General features: G+C 37.2%; 1 protein-coding gene and 1 long non-coding RNA gene across 2 annotated transcripts; one reads left to right on the top strand and one right to left on the bottom strand.

Moving 5' to 3' along the window:
• Nucleotides 1-2,654: 2,654 nt before the first annotated feature.
• spp1 (secreted phosphoprotein 1) lies at nucleotides 2,655-7,663 on the top strand. The gene is made up of 8 exons (XM_052567956.1): nucleotides 2,655-2,752; nucleotides 3,825-3,894; nucleotides 3,985-4,041; nucleotides 4,143-4,199; nucleotides 4,685-4,735; nucleotides 4,891-4,935; nucleotides 6,093-6,389; nucleotides 6,996-7,663. The coding sequence occupies exons 2-8, from the start codon at nucleotides 3,841-3,843 to the stop codon at nucleotides 7,359-7,361; spliced, it is 927 nt and encodes a 308-aa protein (XP_052423916.1). The 5' UTR covers nucleotides 2,655-2,752; nucleotides 3,825-3,840; the 3' UTR covers nucleotides 7,362-7,663.
• A 3,038-nt stretch (nucleotides 7,664-10,701) lies between these two features.
• Nucleotides 10,702-11,758, bottom strand: LOC127966745 (uncharacterized). The gene is made up of 3 exons (XR_008155692.1): nucleotides 11,601-11,758; nucleotides 11,290-11,350; nucleotides 10,702-11,180 (listed from the first exon to the last, which is right to left on the bottom strand). It is a non-coding gene; the product is annotated as an uncharacterized LOC127966745 (long non-coding RNA).
• Nucleotides 11,759-18,821: the final 7,063 nt, after the last annotated feature.

Raw genomic sequence — 18,821 nt, 5'->3', positions numbered from 1 at the left:
TGTTAATGATAACAGCATCCAGGAAAGCCCATAATTCACAACTTGTCCTCTTTTCAATACTGCAGAGCATTCTTAAAAAGAAAAAAGGTTATTTATTGACATTGTTAGTTTCAAGAAAAACATTAAAAGGGATGGTTCACCCAAAAATGAAAATTATGTTATTAATTGCTTACCCTCATATCGTTCCAAACCCGTATGACCTCCATTCATCTTCATAACATCTTCTATCTTCTACCTTGATACCTGGACCTTGATCGTGGTAGTAACATTGCTGTCTATGGGAGGGTCAGAGAGCTTTCAGATTTGATCAAAAATATCTTCATTTGTCTTATCGGTTTGGAACGACATGAAGGTGAGTAATTAGTGACATAATTTTCATTTTTTTTTAGGGGTATGAACTATCCCTTTAAAATCCATTGAAACTTTCAATTGTACAAAAGTTTTTTTAAAGTTGAAAAAGCCTCTATAGATTTTTCAGTAGTATTTTACACTTCTAATTTTTTTTTTTCTTTTACTTTTAAGAACTTAAATTTGTTTTGGGAATGGGAATACCATTTGGGAATACCACCACTTTCAACTCTCCCTCAAAAACTTTCTTTGTAAAATTACACTCCAAAACGCATAAGTGGATAATGTGGATAACAATAAGTGGATAAGTGGATAACAATTTGACACCTGTAGCATTAATGCCTTGCTAGAAAAAAAAAAAAAAAACTCAATAATAAAGGACTCATTTATCACAATATCAAAACACAGCCTTGACTGTGAATTATTACATTGGGTGAAAGCACACCAGTCTGCGTGATTATTTCTTACAGAAATGAGAAAGTTTCTGTAATCTTGTGGCGTTGTGGTGGTGTCTCTGAGTTTTTTTGTTAATCCATCCGTGAGCCACAGGCAGTTTGGCCACCATGCATGACAGCAAAGCGCTTATTTTTACATTAAAGAAAATTCCAGACATAAACCATAGACTTCTTTTGTTCTTACAACTTCTGTCTGAGTGAAGAAATGAAAAACATTTCACTTCTTATATGAATGGTGGTTCAGTGCTGCATGTCTTAGCACGTGTTCTCAAACTTTCTAGGTGACAACCTACGATTAGCATGTCTGATGTAGCTTTAAGTTTTATGATGTTTTCCCAATTTACTTCTACCTTTAAAGTCCCTATGACTATTTTGTCTCCACTCTCTATATAAGAATCATTCTACCAACTACTGTAAGTGATGTATAATGCTTCAAGTCTATACACTGCCTGTCAATCATTAGCACTGATATTCACTCTCTTTAATTGCTGCCTGGAGGTACATCTCACAATCATGAATCATGAACACTAACTATCCTTTTCAGGGGTTTATTTATGTTCATGTGCTGTTTGTTAATGGTGAATAATTGTATAGTAAAAGTTATGGAATGCTAAATTGTCTGGTCTCCCATACAATATACAAGATAGCTGAACACTGTTAATGCACAGAATGACATGAAAGGCCCCGGAGAGGCACACACTTTTAAAATACTGTTGACTGCAGATTCTGAGCATCTGACTGCAATGTTACAAACAGACTGTGAATCATACAGACTGAGGGGAAATTCATGTGATTCTGGTATGACACACCATTATTCTACACAAATAAACTTTACAATGTTCTTCTACTTTTTTTTATGTGAAAAACACATGAAGATATACATATATCTTACCTAAATATCAGTGTGATTAACTATTAGACCTAGAGCTTATTTGTTATCTATTCGTTTAAACTGAAATTGGCAATACAAAAATAAGAACCTAGATGAAATTCTGAGTGGTGCTTGCCACAGATTTTATTTGTACATCTGGCTCTCAACCACTAACCCACAAACTCACATGCACACACTCACACACACAGAGGCATGTGGGCACACGCACACACATGCACGCACAGTATTAATATTGGCTTGTAACATGTTATTAATAATATACAGTGACTGGCTATTCATTACAATTCATTCTATGAGAGCATGTTTATTTACTGTGCAGATATATGACTTATTCAGACTAATTCAGTTTTTTATTAATTTCAAAATTCCACTCATTTCTTCAACAAGACATACAATTTGAGGTTACCAATCATGTTTGTAGCACAAATGGAATTTTAATACCTAACCTTAAGTTTGCCCAAAATTTAAAAGTAATTATGCCCAGCAAACACTACTATAGACTATATTTTAATATTTGTAACATAAACTGGACTTTTTGTGATTTTGTGACACACTGTTCAAGTTTGAACCGATTATACACTTTACACTTCATTCCACTTTGCAGCCAAAGGCATTAAACCCCTGAATTGAAGCCATTAAATATTTATTTGCCCTGTTTTACAATATAATAACAATTAAAGAGGACATTGAGTCTTTCCATTGTAAATACATAATATTTTATAGATAATAAGCATGACAACATTATATCTAGGATTCTAATACAGGATGTTTTATTTTTTTCTGCTTGTCATGCATGTTGGTGAATGTTTGCTTTCCCTGGCCATATAAACCACAGGAAGAGTGGGAGCAAAAAGGTGGGACAGCAGCGGTAAACCTCATGACATCACGAGCTCCACTGCCATTGGCTGTTTCCAGAGGGAACAGGGTTTAAAAAGCCAACCAGCAGCCATCTCTCACTAGCATCAAAACATAGCAAGATCTCAACTGCTAAACGGACCTCAGTCTATCCTCCAACTTAAGTCAAAGAACTTCAGATTTCTCAAAGAAAGAGAAAGAGGTAAGTCACAACTCTCATTAATTAGTATGTATGTTTTAAAATGTTGATGTTAAAAAACAATTGGTTTTAAGTATGCAGATGTTGGAAGAAGCTTCGAGTAACTCATGCATTGTATTTACTTTATTGCAGTTTTTATCATTTTTATTTGAATTTTTAGGAGTAGTATTGATTTGAGATCATGTAGCTACAGCCAATTTTAACCTTTAATTATGACAAATAATTCATACATCAAATGCAGTTCTTGTAGAATAAGCATCAAAGTTCTGAAAATGCAGTCAATGTAAGTACAAGACTGATGTTATGAAGGCTTTTAATGATTCTGACCACAGTTTATTATAGGCAGAGATGATTAACATGAACTTGACAGACGGAAGAGGAAGTTGCGGCTATGGCACATAAAGGCCTTACTAATTTGTCAACTGACTCATTTATTCCAGCGACATAACCACTAAATTAAAGTTGCATACAAAAGAATAATAATACTGGCTGACTGACAGATGCCACCATTACTTCTGCAGGCAGCCCCAACAAAACATTTCCACACTTGTTGTGTTTTGCGCTGCACTTCACATTTCCTTTGACGCCACAAATTTTAGGCCTTGGCTTGCGAACAGTGAAGATTCTAATGAGAAACTAAGTCTGGAGCCAGAGGCGTGCTATTTCTCGGGATTGTGGCTGCTATATAGTCTACATATAACCTCTGGAATTATACACCAGAGGAGTTCATTATAGCTATAGCTAAACACGCACTACCTCAACTTATACTTTATGCAATTGCAGCTGAAAACAAACGAGATGTTTCATGGTGAGGACCGGCAGGAAGTCTTTTGGCATTTGCCAACATGTTTCAGAGCGCCCTCAAAAGGCATGCTTCCTTCCGAGTCTGTAAATGCGTTAATTCCAAAAATACAGACTAGAGGCATTTTATAGTTAGAACATTAAAGTAGAAGAGCACAGGCAATCCTCTCTGTAAAACTTTTCTTGTAACTGGTGTAGGCTGCATCAGCCTTACATTTATAAGGTCAAAACTGATGCTCTCTATAACTGTGTTGTTTTTCTTCTTTTTTTTTAGAATACTTTACACAAAAATGAAGACTGTCATCATTTTAATGCTCCTCATCGCCACAGTTTTCTGTCTACCTGTAAGTTCACTGTCATTTTAATGGGCTTTAAAGTTGTACACTCCCATTTTTTTTACTTCTTGTACACTCACATTTTCATTTATTTCTCAGGTGAAGCGCTCGGCTAGCAGTTCAGAGAGCTCCGAAGAACTTGTGGCTGCTCAACGGGCAAGTATCTTGTTTAATGTGGACAGAATGGACACTGCTTTGAAATTAATACTGCGCAGAAAACAATATTGTGATTTTAACGAAATATCTGTCTTATACAGCCACCTCCTATTCTACGAAAAGCTGCTGCTGTTATGTTCAATGCAGAAACTACAGAGGTAAAACACGTCCACTAGCCTGTATTTCATTTATAATTGAACAGTTCACCCCATACATGAAAGGTCTGTCAGTATTTATTCACCCTTTCTTTCATTTGTGGAGAAAAAAAAAAAATTTTTTTTTTTGTTTTTTTTTTAAGAAAATAAGGACTGGTGCTGTTAAGCTGCAAAATAAAAAAATAATAATTTTATGGTTCTTTTCAATTTCATTGCATTGAAAAAAAAATTACAAGTACATATTTAAATTGTTTTCCTTTTAGTATTCCACTGAAAAAAGGAAGTTGCACAGGTTTGGGTAAATGCAAGGGTGAATAAATGATAGATGAACTCTAGTTAACTGGATGAACTTTTCCTTTAATCTCAAAGTACTGATATAAACTTGCACCTATGAGCTAATTAAATTCAAGGACGTGGTAAATGGCATGTAAATGAGAAATACAGTGAGTATTGTTATATTTATGCCAAGACATTTGATTGTGTTTCAGACCACGCCAGCAGAATCCAATGAAAGCACAGACAGTGCAGATGACAGTGAGGTAAATGAAAACTCATCTTCTAACCACATCACACGTCACTGCACTCCCACTATAGCCAATAAAATACAACAAGCTCTAAAAATACCCTTCTGCTGGTCTAGACGCACTGTAAGTGATCATTCTGCGAATCTCAATACTGTTTCTTTCATTTTCAGGATGCAGATGAGGAATCTGAAACGGATGGAAATGAAAAGGAGAATGTGAGTCACTCTGATCATACTAAAATACTTATGTTTTCTGTCATGTAGAACCATTGCACACAACTGCCAAACAATGGGCTAAACCAGTAGTTTTGAACTGGTTGTGGTTCAAAACCCAGAATTGATCACGGGTACCAAGTACTGGATTCCAGTAGTAAAGCATGTTTGCTAGCAACACCAAAAGTTATGGTTTCGAGTTCCACAGAAAGCAAGAACTCTGACTTAAATTAAAATTAAATTAAATAAAAAATATGATTGGATCTAAGCATCTGCCATATGCATTCATGTAAAATACAAAAGCAAACAAAGTACCAAAACTATTTATCATAGAGCAGTAAACAAAATTTTACTAAAAAATAAAAGTAAAAGTGAAAGTACTGTGGCCGTTAAAAGGAATAGGAAGATCCTAATTATTGCATGGTTACATTTTATGATGTGCATTTGCCATATTCCATGCTGTTTTGGGTCTTAACTCATCTGTTGACACTGTATTCAAAGGTGCTGTATGTGTTTTTGACTCTATTAAAGCATAAAAATATTTGCAGGTATTTAAGAAACATGCTAAGCTAACATACTTGTTTATCTGAAAAACAATGCTACAGTCAGTTGTTCTCCTTTGAAAATGTGCATTCCAGGCCGGAACGTCAGTCTCTGTTTTGGTTTGTGAAACCCGCCCACTGCCAGTTTACCCTATTGTAGTTTGGCACCCCTGGTTGCCAGTTGGAGAAAAAAAAGCATATTTAATTTCATTCATTACCATATGTGCCCGTTCCTGTTGGTGTCATCAGTCTGGCAACCTGCGTGTGTCAAGTCTGAGGAGGAGGGGCCGAGTGAACAAAACCCCCCTCCAATGTTTTTAAACTGGACTGCAAGACCTAGTTCAAACACTCAGTGTCAATCCTACATACAGAAGCTTTAACACAAGAAGTTTCCATTACCAAACAATTAGCCTGTCAAAACTGAGTGCAAAACTGCTGTAGGATGAGAAACAGTCTCAGTGCTATTTGATGTTTAACAAACAATTAGAAGAAAAAGGATTTTGGACCAGTGAAATTTCATTGTGTTACCCAGCTTGACGCCGCAGCAACTGTGACCACCATGCCAATTAAATCGACAAATATTGTGTGAATCTTGAATCTTGAATATTATCCATTTAGGACACTGACTCCAGTGAGAGTGAATCTGGAGAATCTGCGACCACCGTTGTCCCATCCACAGTGGAACCCTCGCTGGTCCCCATCATCAACACAGGCCGGGGAGACAGCATGGGCTATCCTAGTGACTACAAAAAAACCATCATCTACGTGGACGCTAACGATTTGGAAAAAATACCTTCCCCATACAAGTCCTACAGCAGTGACAAGTTGGGTGGCTTGACATTCGTGAGCAAGAAGTCCTCTGCCTATGATGACCAGAGCATCAATGATGTGGAGAAAGAGATTAAACTGTTCAAGGTACATACATAGGTTACTTTTAAGTCTGTAAAGTTTGACGATTGATAGAAAAGAATAGGAAAACATACATGTACAAATGTTAAGAACACTTACAGTACAAGAATACTGTGGCAGAACATGTTATCAAATGGTACTTTTTAATGGGGCTGAGTGGTCGGTTGTGATCAAGAAACTTTGTTTCAGTACCGTGCAAGAAGTTCAGCTGTTTATGTTAACAAGCTTCATTTCAGGGAATAATCAAAAGCAACCACCTGAACAGTCCTCTCTCTCTCTCTCTCCTCTGTCTTATAGTGTAAGGAATGTGTGAATCAATTATTAAATCGATTAATCTTAAATGGTTCTCTGCCATACTGTATGTAGAATTAGCATTGGGAAGTCCGATTGGTTCTAGTAATGTTGGAAATCTCAATGTTTCCTCAATGTTCTAGGGAATAGACTGATCCTACACTTGGCTCTTTGCTATATAATATTGGAAAATCTGATTCATTCCAGCGAATCGAGTCACTTAAGATTCCACGGTTTTATGCGATATTCCAAACTATTTCCAAAGTTTAACTTTGGATGGAAACATAGCTAGTGTATCTGAGATGTTCTTTTGTTTCTCAGGCTCTGCAGGTGCATGATACTCCTCTGGAGGAGGACGACACCAGCACCCCAGAGATGGAGAACATGGAGCCAAACGACCGCCAGGCTGCTCTGGGAACCCACGAGATCATTCCCACCGGAAACCAGGACGCTACAGCAGAGACAGACAGCGAGGGGGCAAGTGCTGGCGACACACCCAGCAACAGCGAGAGCGCCAGTGCCAGTCAGGAGCAAAATGAAGAGGAGTCAGACAGCAGCCCGGGCAGCGAGGAGACCACAGCCACGCCTGGAGCTGCAGACAGCGAGGAGAGCACAGAGAGCCAGGAGAGCGAGGAGAGTGAGGAGACCACCCAGACCACCGACGCCACTGTTATCACAGCAAAGTAAACACACCCGAGCACAAACCCTCAGCGGGCTGTCGACAGAAACGAATGCAAATGTATTAATTGCATGGTGCTTGGTGACTCACTCCACCTGACGTTAGTGTGAGTTAGACGAACAGCAGAACACAAAGATACGGTTCATACAAGTCCTTGAACTGCTGCCGAACCTGTTTGAGATGCAGTTTCATCTCAACAATCTCTTCCTGTTCATTGCACAATTATTTACGAACTTAATGTAAATGTAATTTTGTACTGCTTTATGTATGTAATGACTGATCATTTATGAATAAATTTTGACCTATATCAGTTTTGCAGTGTTTCCTCATGCAGTAAACCATTCACATTATCAGTTTGTCTCCTGGAAAAGTGCAGTTTCTTACAACGAAATAAATCTATGAGCTAAAATCCTCATAGATTTATGCTATAGAAATGCCTTGATGAAAAATAAATAAAGAAATAATACCAACAAAACAATTCTTACCCTGGCTAAACTGGTTTGCTGGGCTAAGTTCCCTTGGTATGTTGAGTGATTTTTAGAGGGGTTTTGGCTACTTTTCAGATGATCGCATTGGGAGGTCAGATTAAACCAGCTAAGACCAGCAAACCCGCATACGTTTTTTTTCACCAACCCAGCCATATTATCAAGATCCAGCACAATATCTAAAGGCCTCCATATTGGCTAAGATGGTATTTCTGCAGTAACTATGACAGACTAACAGAAACAGGGAGTGCTGATTTATTGAAATAATTACATATGATTAATTTTGTGATTTCAAATTCCAGCATTCAATTCTGTATGTTCTTGTCTAAAACAACAGTTATTGGGGGGAAAGTGTTTTTGTGTGTGTGTGTGTGTGTGTGTGTGTGTAATATAATCATCAACACTTTAGCGTCTACACCTGTAAGAAACGTTATGATCTAGAACACTCTAAACCACATATACACTGTAACCACTTTTGTCAAATTTACTTTGATATAATATATTAATTATTATTTAAATAATAAAATGTGAAAAAAGCACACAGTAATACCTTTAAACAAGTTAGAGCAATACGAGTGTCTAAATCACAAGACTTACCTTTAGATATATCAAAACCCTTTTGATTTCTGAAAGTGAACCTTCTTTTGCCAGTGTCTTGATGTGCAGGCTCCAGACAAATATTTGTCAAACTTTGAAGTTTGGAGGAGTCTAGTGCTCTGTAATTAGCCTAATGTGGGTGTGTAGATAGTCTGGGCCATTTTTTATGAATATAAACACTATACTAAATAAAATGTTTAATTCTTTACCACAAATGACATTGGTGTTGACAAAGTAACAGCATGGTGCACATTAGTTCTGCTTCACTAATCTGATGCTCTTCGCGGCGTACAATTTGTTTAATTAAGTCTGGTAATCACAGAGCTATCAAACCAAACCAAACTACTGTGTTCCTCCACCGTCTGGTAATGGTTTGCAGACACTTTTCATATATAATTAAACTAACAACAAAAATAGACATTTTGATTCGAGTATGATGTAAAATAAAGCAGTCTACTTGCTACTAAAAACCAACCAAACAAACAAGCAAAAATGGTAAGAAACAAAGTCCAATACTGGCAAAACTGTTTATGCTTCCTTTAAAAGCCATTTCACATTTTTTCAATTTCAAAGATTTCAAATTTTAATTATTAATATTAATAGTTAATAAGTAGAGTTATATTTTCAGCTCATACTGTTAATGCAGATCATGCTAAACTAATCTATTGTGATGTAAATTGTTGAGACAAAACTTTTCATAGGATGGTCTTACTTTTTTATCAACATTCAGTTGAGTGGTTTACCTCATATTTAAATCTAAGACATCAGTGTGTTAAAATTGAGGATACAAAATCATTGTCTATGAGAAATAAAATGGGGTTACCACAAGGCTCAATCTTAGGCCCCTTGCTTTTTAGTTTGTTTATAAATTATGCTGATGACACAGTAATTTATACATTTGCTAAGTCATCTGCCAAGGTTGCTGCAGTTTTAAATAAACAAATGGAAAGGATATCAATATGGCTCCAGGAAAATCATCTTACTCTGAATGTTAACAAAACTGTCTTTATGTGATTTTCTAATAGAAAGCAAAAAGAAAAAGGAATAATTCGAGTAAATAATTAAGAAACAGAGGAGGTAGATGAGCTTAATTTTTTAGGTACTGTTTTAGACTCACAACTTAAATTTGATAAAAAAGCTATCAAAAATGGTAAGGAGTAACCTAAACTGTTTTAGACTTATTAGAAAATATATCTCAAATGAGGAAGCTCATCTTTTTATGCATACAATAATCTTGTCCCGCATCTCATACTGTATAACAGTTTGGACTCAAACAAGTGACTCCTTAATCAAAAAAATTGAAATGCTGTATAATCATGCTCTAAAAATAATGGATAAAAAGCCAAATCGATGGCATCATTGCAACGTCTTAATCAAATGTAATATGTTAAGTTTCACAAATTTTAAAAAGCTGTCATATATAAAATTTATTTTTAAATGTTTGCATAATAAGGTACCATCATCTGTTCTATGTAAATTGATAAAGAGACCGGATGATACAAGTAGAATTATTAGGAGCTCGGCAGGTGGGAATTGTAGGATACATTTTTGTAGAACTACACAAGGGCAAAGAGCCTTTTCTTTTGAGGTCTCCAAACTCTGGAACCTGTTGCCAAATGAGTTTAAGGCAATACTTGAAATAAAGTCCTTTACATTGAAGGTAAAGCTGTGGTTTGAAATGAACCTGAATTGCACACATATTTAAATGTAAGAATTTTTGTGTAAAGTGTAATGTAATGTAAAGTTTTAGTTTTTTTCTTATATGTATAATTCAGGGAGGTATTTGAATGTCTGTAAGGGAATTATTGTGGTAGTTTTATTCTATGAGTAGTAGTATTATTCTTTGTTTCTATTTAACTTTTTTCTTTTTTTTTTTTTTTGAAAAGCCTTTCTAGAGACCTGAGATGCAAATTTGCTTATGCTATACTCTCTATGTGCAATACATATTTTCCAGTTTTGACTGGGATAATGCTTCTTTTGTACTGTCCCTATACAAATAAACTTATATTAAAAAAGTCATTAAAACTAATGCTATAATTAATGATAATAATAATAATAATAATAATAATAATATGAATTCATTTGGTTACTGAAAAAGTTGCAAAATATACTGAACTCTCATATTAGACCAAGTAGTACCAAGACTTTTAGACCAAGTACTACGAATAATGAATCCCACTAGAAAACGAGGGCTTATTTCTTCTTTCATTATACTGAAAGATTTGAAATCATAAAATTTTTATGACAATTGCACTTGAAAGATTTTTATTCTGAATGAACATTTAAAACCATAATGGGGACATGCAATTTAAAAGTAATTTTACATCACATTTACATCAAGTTACATCATTCAGTATCAAGACCTTCATTATCAGTACATAAATATGACTTTATACTGTAAAATACAGTACACCATTCAACTTTTGTTTGTTTTGCAAGAAAAGATGATTAAATAGTATTACTGCAAGGTATTATATTGACATTATCATTATCACCCCTTCTTACAGTTGTCAGATCCACAGTAACACAGTGTGTGATGTCTTGTGTTGCGGTAGCTGATGTTGTGCTTGACACAACTCTGATAACTTCTTCCGAAGATTCAGATTCACTTGATTTAGACTCATTTGATTCAGAACTCTCATCGGACTGTGAATCCTTCCTGTCTTCTCTGCTTGAATCATTTTCCTCTGAACTGAATCTAGATCGCACAGAGTCCGATGAATCAAATCTTCTGCGCAAATCAAACTGAGGATTTAAACATTTGATAATTTAATTTAATAATAATACACTGTATGTTATTAACAGTAACACTTTATTTAAAACAAACAAATAAACCATATTACTTGATACTTACCGCTTTTGAAAAGACTGATGCAACAAACAGCATCAGAAGCATTGCATGTAATGTCTTCATCCTGAAAAAATAAATGTTATATATTATATATAGTGTTTGCTACAGATTAAAAATGGTTTTAATAAGTTCTGCTTGCTTGTATTCATTGTTTATTCAGTTTTTACCAGTAAAGATACATTTAAAAGCCATAAACATTACATAACATAACATAACATAACATAACATAACATGATTACAACATGATTATAACATAACATAACATAACATAACATAACATAACATAACATAACATAACATAAAAAAGAGATTACCTTGTGTAGATGTTCGTGTCCAGTTGCTGGAATGTCACAGTCTGTATTTATTCTGGCATCAGTGATACCGTTTCTTAAATACTGGATGGATATGAGTAAACCAGGGCTTGGTCCAGTAAATTCCCATGATCATGACATGACAAGTAATCATTAGTGCAACTTCCAGGTCTCTACCAAACCTTTCACAATGCCTTGCAAAATCATAACAAGCTTGTAAATCACACAACACAACTGCCTCACTGCATTGTTTAGAAAAACCACACACACTGCTATTTGTTTAGTTTGGTAACAGTGAAAGGCTCAGAATTTAAACATAATCTGTATAAACATATGTACAGCATTTAGTATACAGAGCTGTCAGATTCACGAATGTGAAAGTATGGCCTGTGACTGTATTTTTAAATTTTGGACATGCTCCAGTGCTCTAATAACAGCTTGAGAGTACTCAGTGGACCACTGGTTTTATACTTTAAAGTATGACGCATGCTCACAACTGAAATGCAATATAAAATCAGATGTAAATAAGCCAATTAATGGTTAACTGGTCGGTCAATGACACATAAGAGTATCCCTGATGAAGAAAAGGAAAAACTCTATGTTCAGATATCCTGTTTTTGATGTCGCTTAACAGCTCATATGCCCAGAGCAAACAAGTTTAGCTGCTCAGACAGATATTTCACCAAACCCAAAGACGTCAGTGATGACTGAGGATGTGAAACAGTCAGAATTGTAATTTTCCAAATGGATCATCTAATAATCTGACATCATCCTATATACCAGCCTCTACATGAATGGCAGAAGTTATGAATGCATAACAATGAACTATAAGCTCCATTTAAAATAAGTTCTATAAAAACAAAATTCATGCTTACATACTGTAAGTATAAAAATATGCATATTTTTTGTCCACTCATTATATATTTTACATGCAACATCATTTGGCAAATAAAATGGTGAATTTTCTAAATGCACATAGTACAGTACATATGCTATGTACTACAGAAGCTAACTATGACAGATTAAATTCACATTCAGTAGTTGTTGAGCTAGTGTTAGCATCTCTGTTCTTTACTTTAACAACAATATATTAATGGTTAGATGCTGCATTGTCATCTGTGAGTTATGTAAATTACTCTGATACCAGTGAGTTTTAGAGAGCAGTCTACGCAATAATTATTTCTCTTATCTGAACCACATCAAAGAAGCGACTCGAGTGTTACTACTTAGCATTTTTTTTCCATCACCAAATCTTCCCACCTTGTTTGTGTTGTATTGTGACTATTATGAGTAAAGTATTCTTCTGATGAATCATATAGCATTCAGATGACTATTCACAGACCCGGCAGCTCAGCGGCAGTACAGCAACCATGGCGACGGGACGTGGCGTCTCCGTTCCCTCCTTCGGGGAACGAGGGTTACCATAGGTAACCAAGACGTTCCCTTTCAGTCGATCACTCTCGACGCCACGTCGGTGACCGACGCAAAATGGGATCTACCAAAGTGGCATGGGTGCTGCCTCTTCCAGTGCCCTGTGCGAGTCACCTGGGTCCCTATTAGGTGTAGGCTGGAGCTCAGAACAAGTAATTCCACTCACCATTGTCAAAGCACTACCTCACTGGGTGAGATTGGATAACACGGGGAAAACGTACCCGTTCTGCTTGAAACAGGGAAGCTGCAGAATCCCCATCCTTCCCTAAGGAGGTCTCGGGGACAAATACATATATAGCATCTGTCTAGGAGTATATAGAGAAATTTGAGGTGATTAAAACCCTCTTCGGAAGGCAGAAGTCGGCTGGGGAAACACAGGCTCTAGGGCAATACCGTGGACTATACACATACGAGTAACGCTTAGGTCTCAATATGGAACCCAGCCTTCCATGGTTCTCACGGATTCATCATGAAGGCCTGGCACCGGATGTTCTGCCACGTCCAGCTGCTTAGGGTGATGGAGGATCTCAACAGGATCTACAGTACGGACACTCTGGAGCAGTTTAAGCAAGCCGACACTAACCAGGGCCTCTCGGTGCCACTGCCCTTTCGAGGTGAGAACACAGGAGGATACTGGCTCTACACAAAGGCTATATAACCTAGCAAACATGTTAGGGGTCGCCCAGCCTGCAGCTCTACAAATATCTGTCAGCGAGGTGCCACGAGCCAGCGCCCAGGAGGATGCAACACTTTTAGTTGAGTGAGCTCGCAACCTGGACGGGCAGGGTACACCCTGAGCCTGATAAGCCAGGCTTATGGCATCCACAATCCAGTGGGCCATCCTCTGCTTAGAGATGGCACTCCCCTTCTGCCAGCCTCTGTAACAGACAAAGAGCTGGTCTGAGGTCCTGAAGCTTTGTGTCTGATCTACGTTGCACCTTAATGCTCGGATGGGACAGAGCAAAGCCAGGGCTGGGTCTGCCTCCTCCAGATGCAGCACTTGCAGGTTCACCACTTGGTCTTTGAAGGGTGTTGTGGGAACCTTGGACACGTAGCCAAGCCGGGGCCTCAGGATTACCTGGGAGTCAGCCGGCCCAAACTCTAGGCACAATTCGTCCACCAAAAATGCACGCAGGTCCCCTACCCTCTTGATGGAGACCAGTGCAAGCAGGAGCAGAGTTTTCAATGTAAGAAACTTCAGTTCAACTGAATGCAAAGGCTTGAATGGGCCCTGGTATAGTGATTTAAGCACTGTCGCGAGGAGCACTAGTTCGGGGAACCACGTCCGAGTGGGCCAATACAGTGGCACTAGACAGACTTGCTCCTCATCGTTCCCAGACTTTGCACATTGTCTGTGCGAGAAGGCTCACTGGGGGAAACGCATACTTGTGTAGGCCCCGTGGCCAGCTGTGTGCCAGTGCATCTGTACAGAGAGTTCCTTCGGTCAGCGAGTAGAACATCTGGCAGTGATAGGTCTCTGGAGAAGCAAACAGGTCTACCTGAGCAGCTCCAAATCGTCTCCAAATCAGTTGGACCATCAGGGGATGGAGTCGCCATTCTCCCGGGAGCATTGCTCGAGACAGCACATGGATTTATATTATATTGAGTACTTTTGTTGAATTAAGATTAATCAAATGTTTATTCCTTTTGGAATAAGTTTTATGTAGATTTTGCTGTTATTTGTAGCTTGTGTAGAAGTGTTGTTGTTAGTCTTCCCCTTTGTGTTAAAATTGGTCTGATCAGCCAATATATAAGTCCCCGTTGTTTCTTTGTAAGAAGTCAGTTGTATTTTTTGTTTAGAGCTTTAGTTAATGTTTGTTTATTTGACTTTTGTTTTTGGGCCCAACTCTTTATTTTTCATTTTGTTGTCATGATTTTTGGGTAATAAAAATCCTTATTTTTGAACTCCCCTTGTGACTCCTCTTGCTTAACTGCATGGTCCCTGACATCATTAAACGGCATCTTAAAGGGTGCTCGTCTGCCATTTTTTGCCAAAACCTACATGACCCTCTGAAATAGCTTTTATATACATATTAATGGTGGGGAAAGCCTTCCCTTTATCTACAAAATGTTAGAGAAAGCATAAAATGTCCCTCTTTGAGCTTTGAAATAGGACAATATAAGGGCTGGATTGGTAATCTGGAATACCGGGCATTTTCCTGGTGGGCCGACGCACTTAACGGGGCTGACAGAATGTTTTTTGATTTTTCACTCACAGACAGCGAGCAGCCAGTGGCCCACTGGTTTGTCTCCTGTAATGACAGTGTAAACATCCAATCACAATGCGTTATAGGCAGAGCGTTGAGGTATTTTGCTCCGCCCATATAAAGAATTCGCTTCACCCCAACTACTTCTTTGTTGGCTTTTCCCACGTTTTCTGTGGCTTGCTGTGCGGTGAGTGATGCAGGCAAAGAGCCAGGCAGGAGGAAAAGAGAATAGTTGAATCAGTAAAGTGCTTGATAGGGACTTGTGTATTTATTTATTTTTGTACCTTATTGGAATCAAAATTAGGACTTGACAAGAATCTCGGAGTCATGAAAATTCTAACAATGACCAAACTCACACAAACTTACAGATACCTCACATACCTCACATACCCAAAATTACACATACCGCAGGGATAGGTAGTATGTTTGCTTAACATAGCTTCAAACATGACTATTTATGAGACTAATATCATGCTTTGATCCAAAATCAGTATATATCATCAGTCATGTTGCTTCGTATCAGAGTTTGTAAAACATTATTTATAAAAATCTTTACTGTGATAAAATTTATTTCAGTTAGTGTTACATTGCAATTATACAATTTAATTTAAATTAAAACTACTTTTATTTAGCAAAGAGGCTTTAAAGACATTTATAATGTTACAAAAAATATATATTTCAGATAAATGCTGTTCTTCTGAACTTTCCATTCATCAAAGAAACCTGAAGAATTCTAACTCTATCTGTTTTCAACATAATAATAATAATACATGATTTTGAGCAGCAAATCCGAATATTTGAATGATTTCTGGAGGTTCATGTGACTGGAGTCATGATGAAAAAATCAGCTTTGAAATTGCAGGAATACATTTTATTTTAAAATAAATTCTAATAGAAAATAGTTATTTTAAATAGTAAAATATTTCACAATATTACTGCTTTTGCTGTATTTTGGATCAAATAAATCCAGGCTTGGTGAGCAGAAGAGTATTCTTAAAAAAACATAAAAAATATTGATGTTCAAAAACTTTTGACTTTTCTTTTTGGTATATATATATATATATATATATATATATATATATATATATATATATATATATATATATATATATATATATATATATATATCGATATATTTAAGTGGTGGAGGGCCGCCTGGATCAAAAAATGCCAGGTCCGATTTTTTGTTCCAGTCCAGTCCAGCGGACAATGCATTCAAATTCCACTTATTCTATCTGGGTGAGGATGGTGCGATAAAGCATTCTTAGTCAATTCATCCAAAGTGAAATGTGTTTGAAAACACTGTTTGAAAACAATTACAAGTAATACATAAAAAAATCTGTCCTTCCAATTTGACATATTTAGCCATAGAATCTCTCACCTGACACTGCTAAGTCCATCCCATGGCCAAGGCCCTGAACCATGTTGCGGGAAGAGTGCATAATCAAATTCATCATCACACAGATTTTGTCCTAGAGTTTTGGGTTTGGCGCTCCCAAATCTAGCTGTCCCCATCTCCACAAAAATGTCTGCTTGGTATGCTGACAGTAAAGTCACTGCATTCAGTGAGCACAAGGACTGCCCAGTATATTTATACATCCTCTGATTGTCTGATGCAATCAGCCATTCCATTTTTCTTGACAGCAAAATCTGAAAGGAGGCAGTTACAGAGTGGGCCACTGAAGACTATACCCAACCCCAACTCTCCCATACCTTGAATCTCCAAAATGGAATACCCCTTGGTAAGGAGCTTGCTCTTAAAGCTACTAGACTTCCTGTTTGTTGCTGCCGTGTGCTTTGAGTTTGTGCTCTGTCAAGTTAATTCAAATTTTTTTAATCTTAAAATCAATTTTCTACACCATCATTCTCATCTCTATAACGTGTGAATATATCCTCTATCATATTCTACCACAAAAACAATCTGAGGGTTCCTTGTTATCACTAGTTTAATATTGATTTCCCGTGTCACCTTTTAGCTCAAAGCATCGTCAGCTTGGTTGCTGCTTACCTTGTGTTCATCACTAGTACTCTATTCACACACTTTACCATTGTTTTACTCACTGTTACTTTTAACTTGTGTTCTTCACCGGCAGCTGTTTGCGCCACTTTACCCCTATTTACTCAAACAGCGTGAGTCTGCGTGTGTCACGGTTTTCGCTGCCTGAAGGAATACGGAGTCGAGGATAAACGGAATAAGGCTTTTAATATATCCAACACAGGGGATATCCAACATGGAGCACAGAGGTAGACACACGTAAGTAGCAAGTGAAGAGACCCGACAAAACAGAACTGAAAGGACAAGGCTTATGTACAGCGGATAATGGGGAAACACAGGTGGATGGAATCACTAAATTAACACACATGAGGAAGAGAATAGACACACCTGGGAACTAATCAAACCAAAACACGGAAAGACAGAAACTGGGTCACGGGCAAAAACACACTAAATGAGTCCAGGTGTGACAGCGTGAGGAAAGTGATCCGTTCGCCGAGGAAAATGAGTCGTTCGATGCACGGCCTGTCAGTGGTAAACTCAGTGGCTACTGGCAACTGGACCACATATCACCACAGAATTGAATCGTGAGGTACCTGTATCGTCCCACCCCTAGTGTGAAGAACAGAAACAGCTCTTTGTCAATAATTGGAACCTTTTCTGGGAGTGTCCTAGGCTTTTTTGCGCTGATGGCATGCACCCCATCAGAGTCGGAGCAGAACTCCTGTTGGACAACATCTCCAGGACGCTACGCTCCATATGACCTAGTAGGCCAATTCTCAAACAACTGCTATGATGGCTTTTGACCTACCTGCTTTAATGATAGAAGCACTTGCACTGTCCAATCTATTAAGAAGATATAAATTTAATGCAGGATCTAGAAAAGATCTGATCGTAATTAGCCAGAAAAATGTAAATTAAACGAAAAAAAAAAAGTTTTTACGTTTGGGCTCATAAACATTAGATCACTCACACCCAAAGCAGTTACTGTAAATTAAATGATTACAGATAATAGTTTGGATATACTCTGCTTGACTGAAACCCGGCTAAAACCAAATGATTATATTGGTCTAAATATGTCTACTCCACCAAACTACTATTATAAGCATGAGCCCCATCAGACTGGTCGTGGCGGAGGTGTTGCAATAATATATAGTGATATTCTAAATGTTACCCAGAAAACAGGATACAAGTTTATTAAAAATACTTCTACTTAATGTTACACTTTCAGAAATGCATAATAAATCTATCGTATCTCTTGCTCTAACTACTGTATGTAGACCATCAGGGCTGTATATAGAATTCCTAAAAAAAATTACAGATTTCTTCTCAGACCCTTTGGTTAACATTGATAAAACGCTAATTGTCAGAGATTTTAACATTCTCGTTGATAATACAAATGATGCATAAGGACTTGTGTTTACTGACCTAATAAACTCTTTTGGAGTCAAGCAAAATGTCACCGTGCCCACTCACCATTTTAATCATATGCTAGACTTAATTATATTGCATGGAATCAATCTTACTGATATAGATATCGTACCTCAAAGTGATGATGTTACTGACTATTTCCTTGTATTGTGCATGCTGCGT

Source organism: Carassius gibelio, chromosome B10, assembly GCF_023724105.1.
Source record: "Carassius gibelio isolate Cgi1373 ecotype wild population from Czech Republic chromosome B10, carGib1.2-hapl.c, whole genome shotgun sequence".
In the NCBI taxonomy this organism is placed as follows: Eukaryota; Metazoa; Chordata; class Actinopteri; order Cypriniformes; family Cyprinidae; genus Carassius; species Carassius gibelio.
Note: the sequence above shows the minus strand (reverse complement) of the source record. Positions and strands in the feature narration are given on the sequence as shown.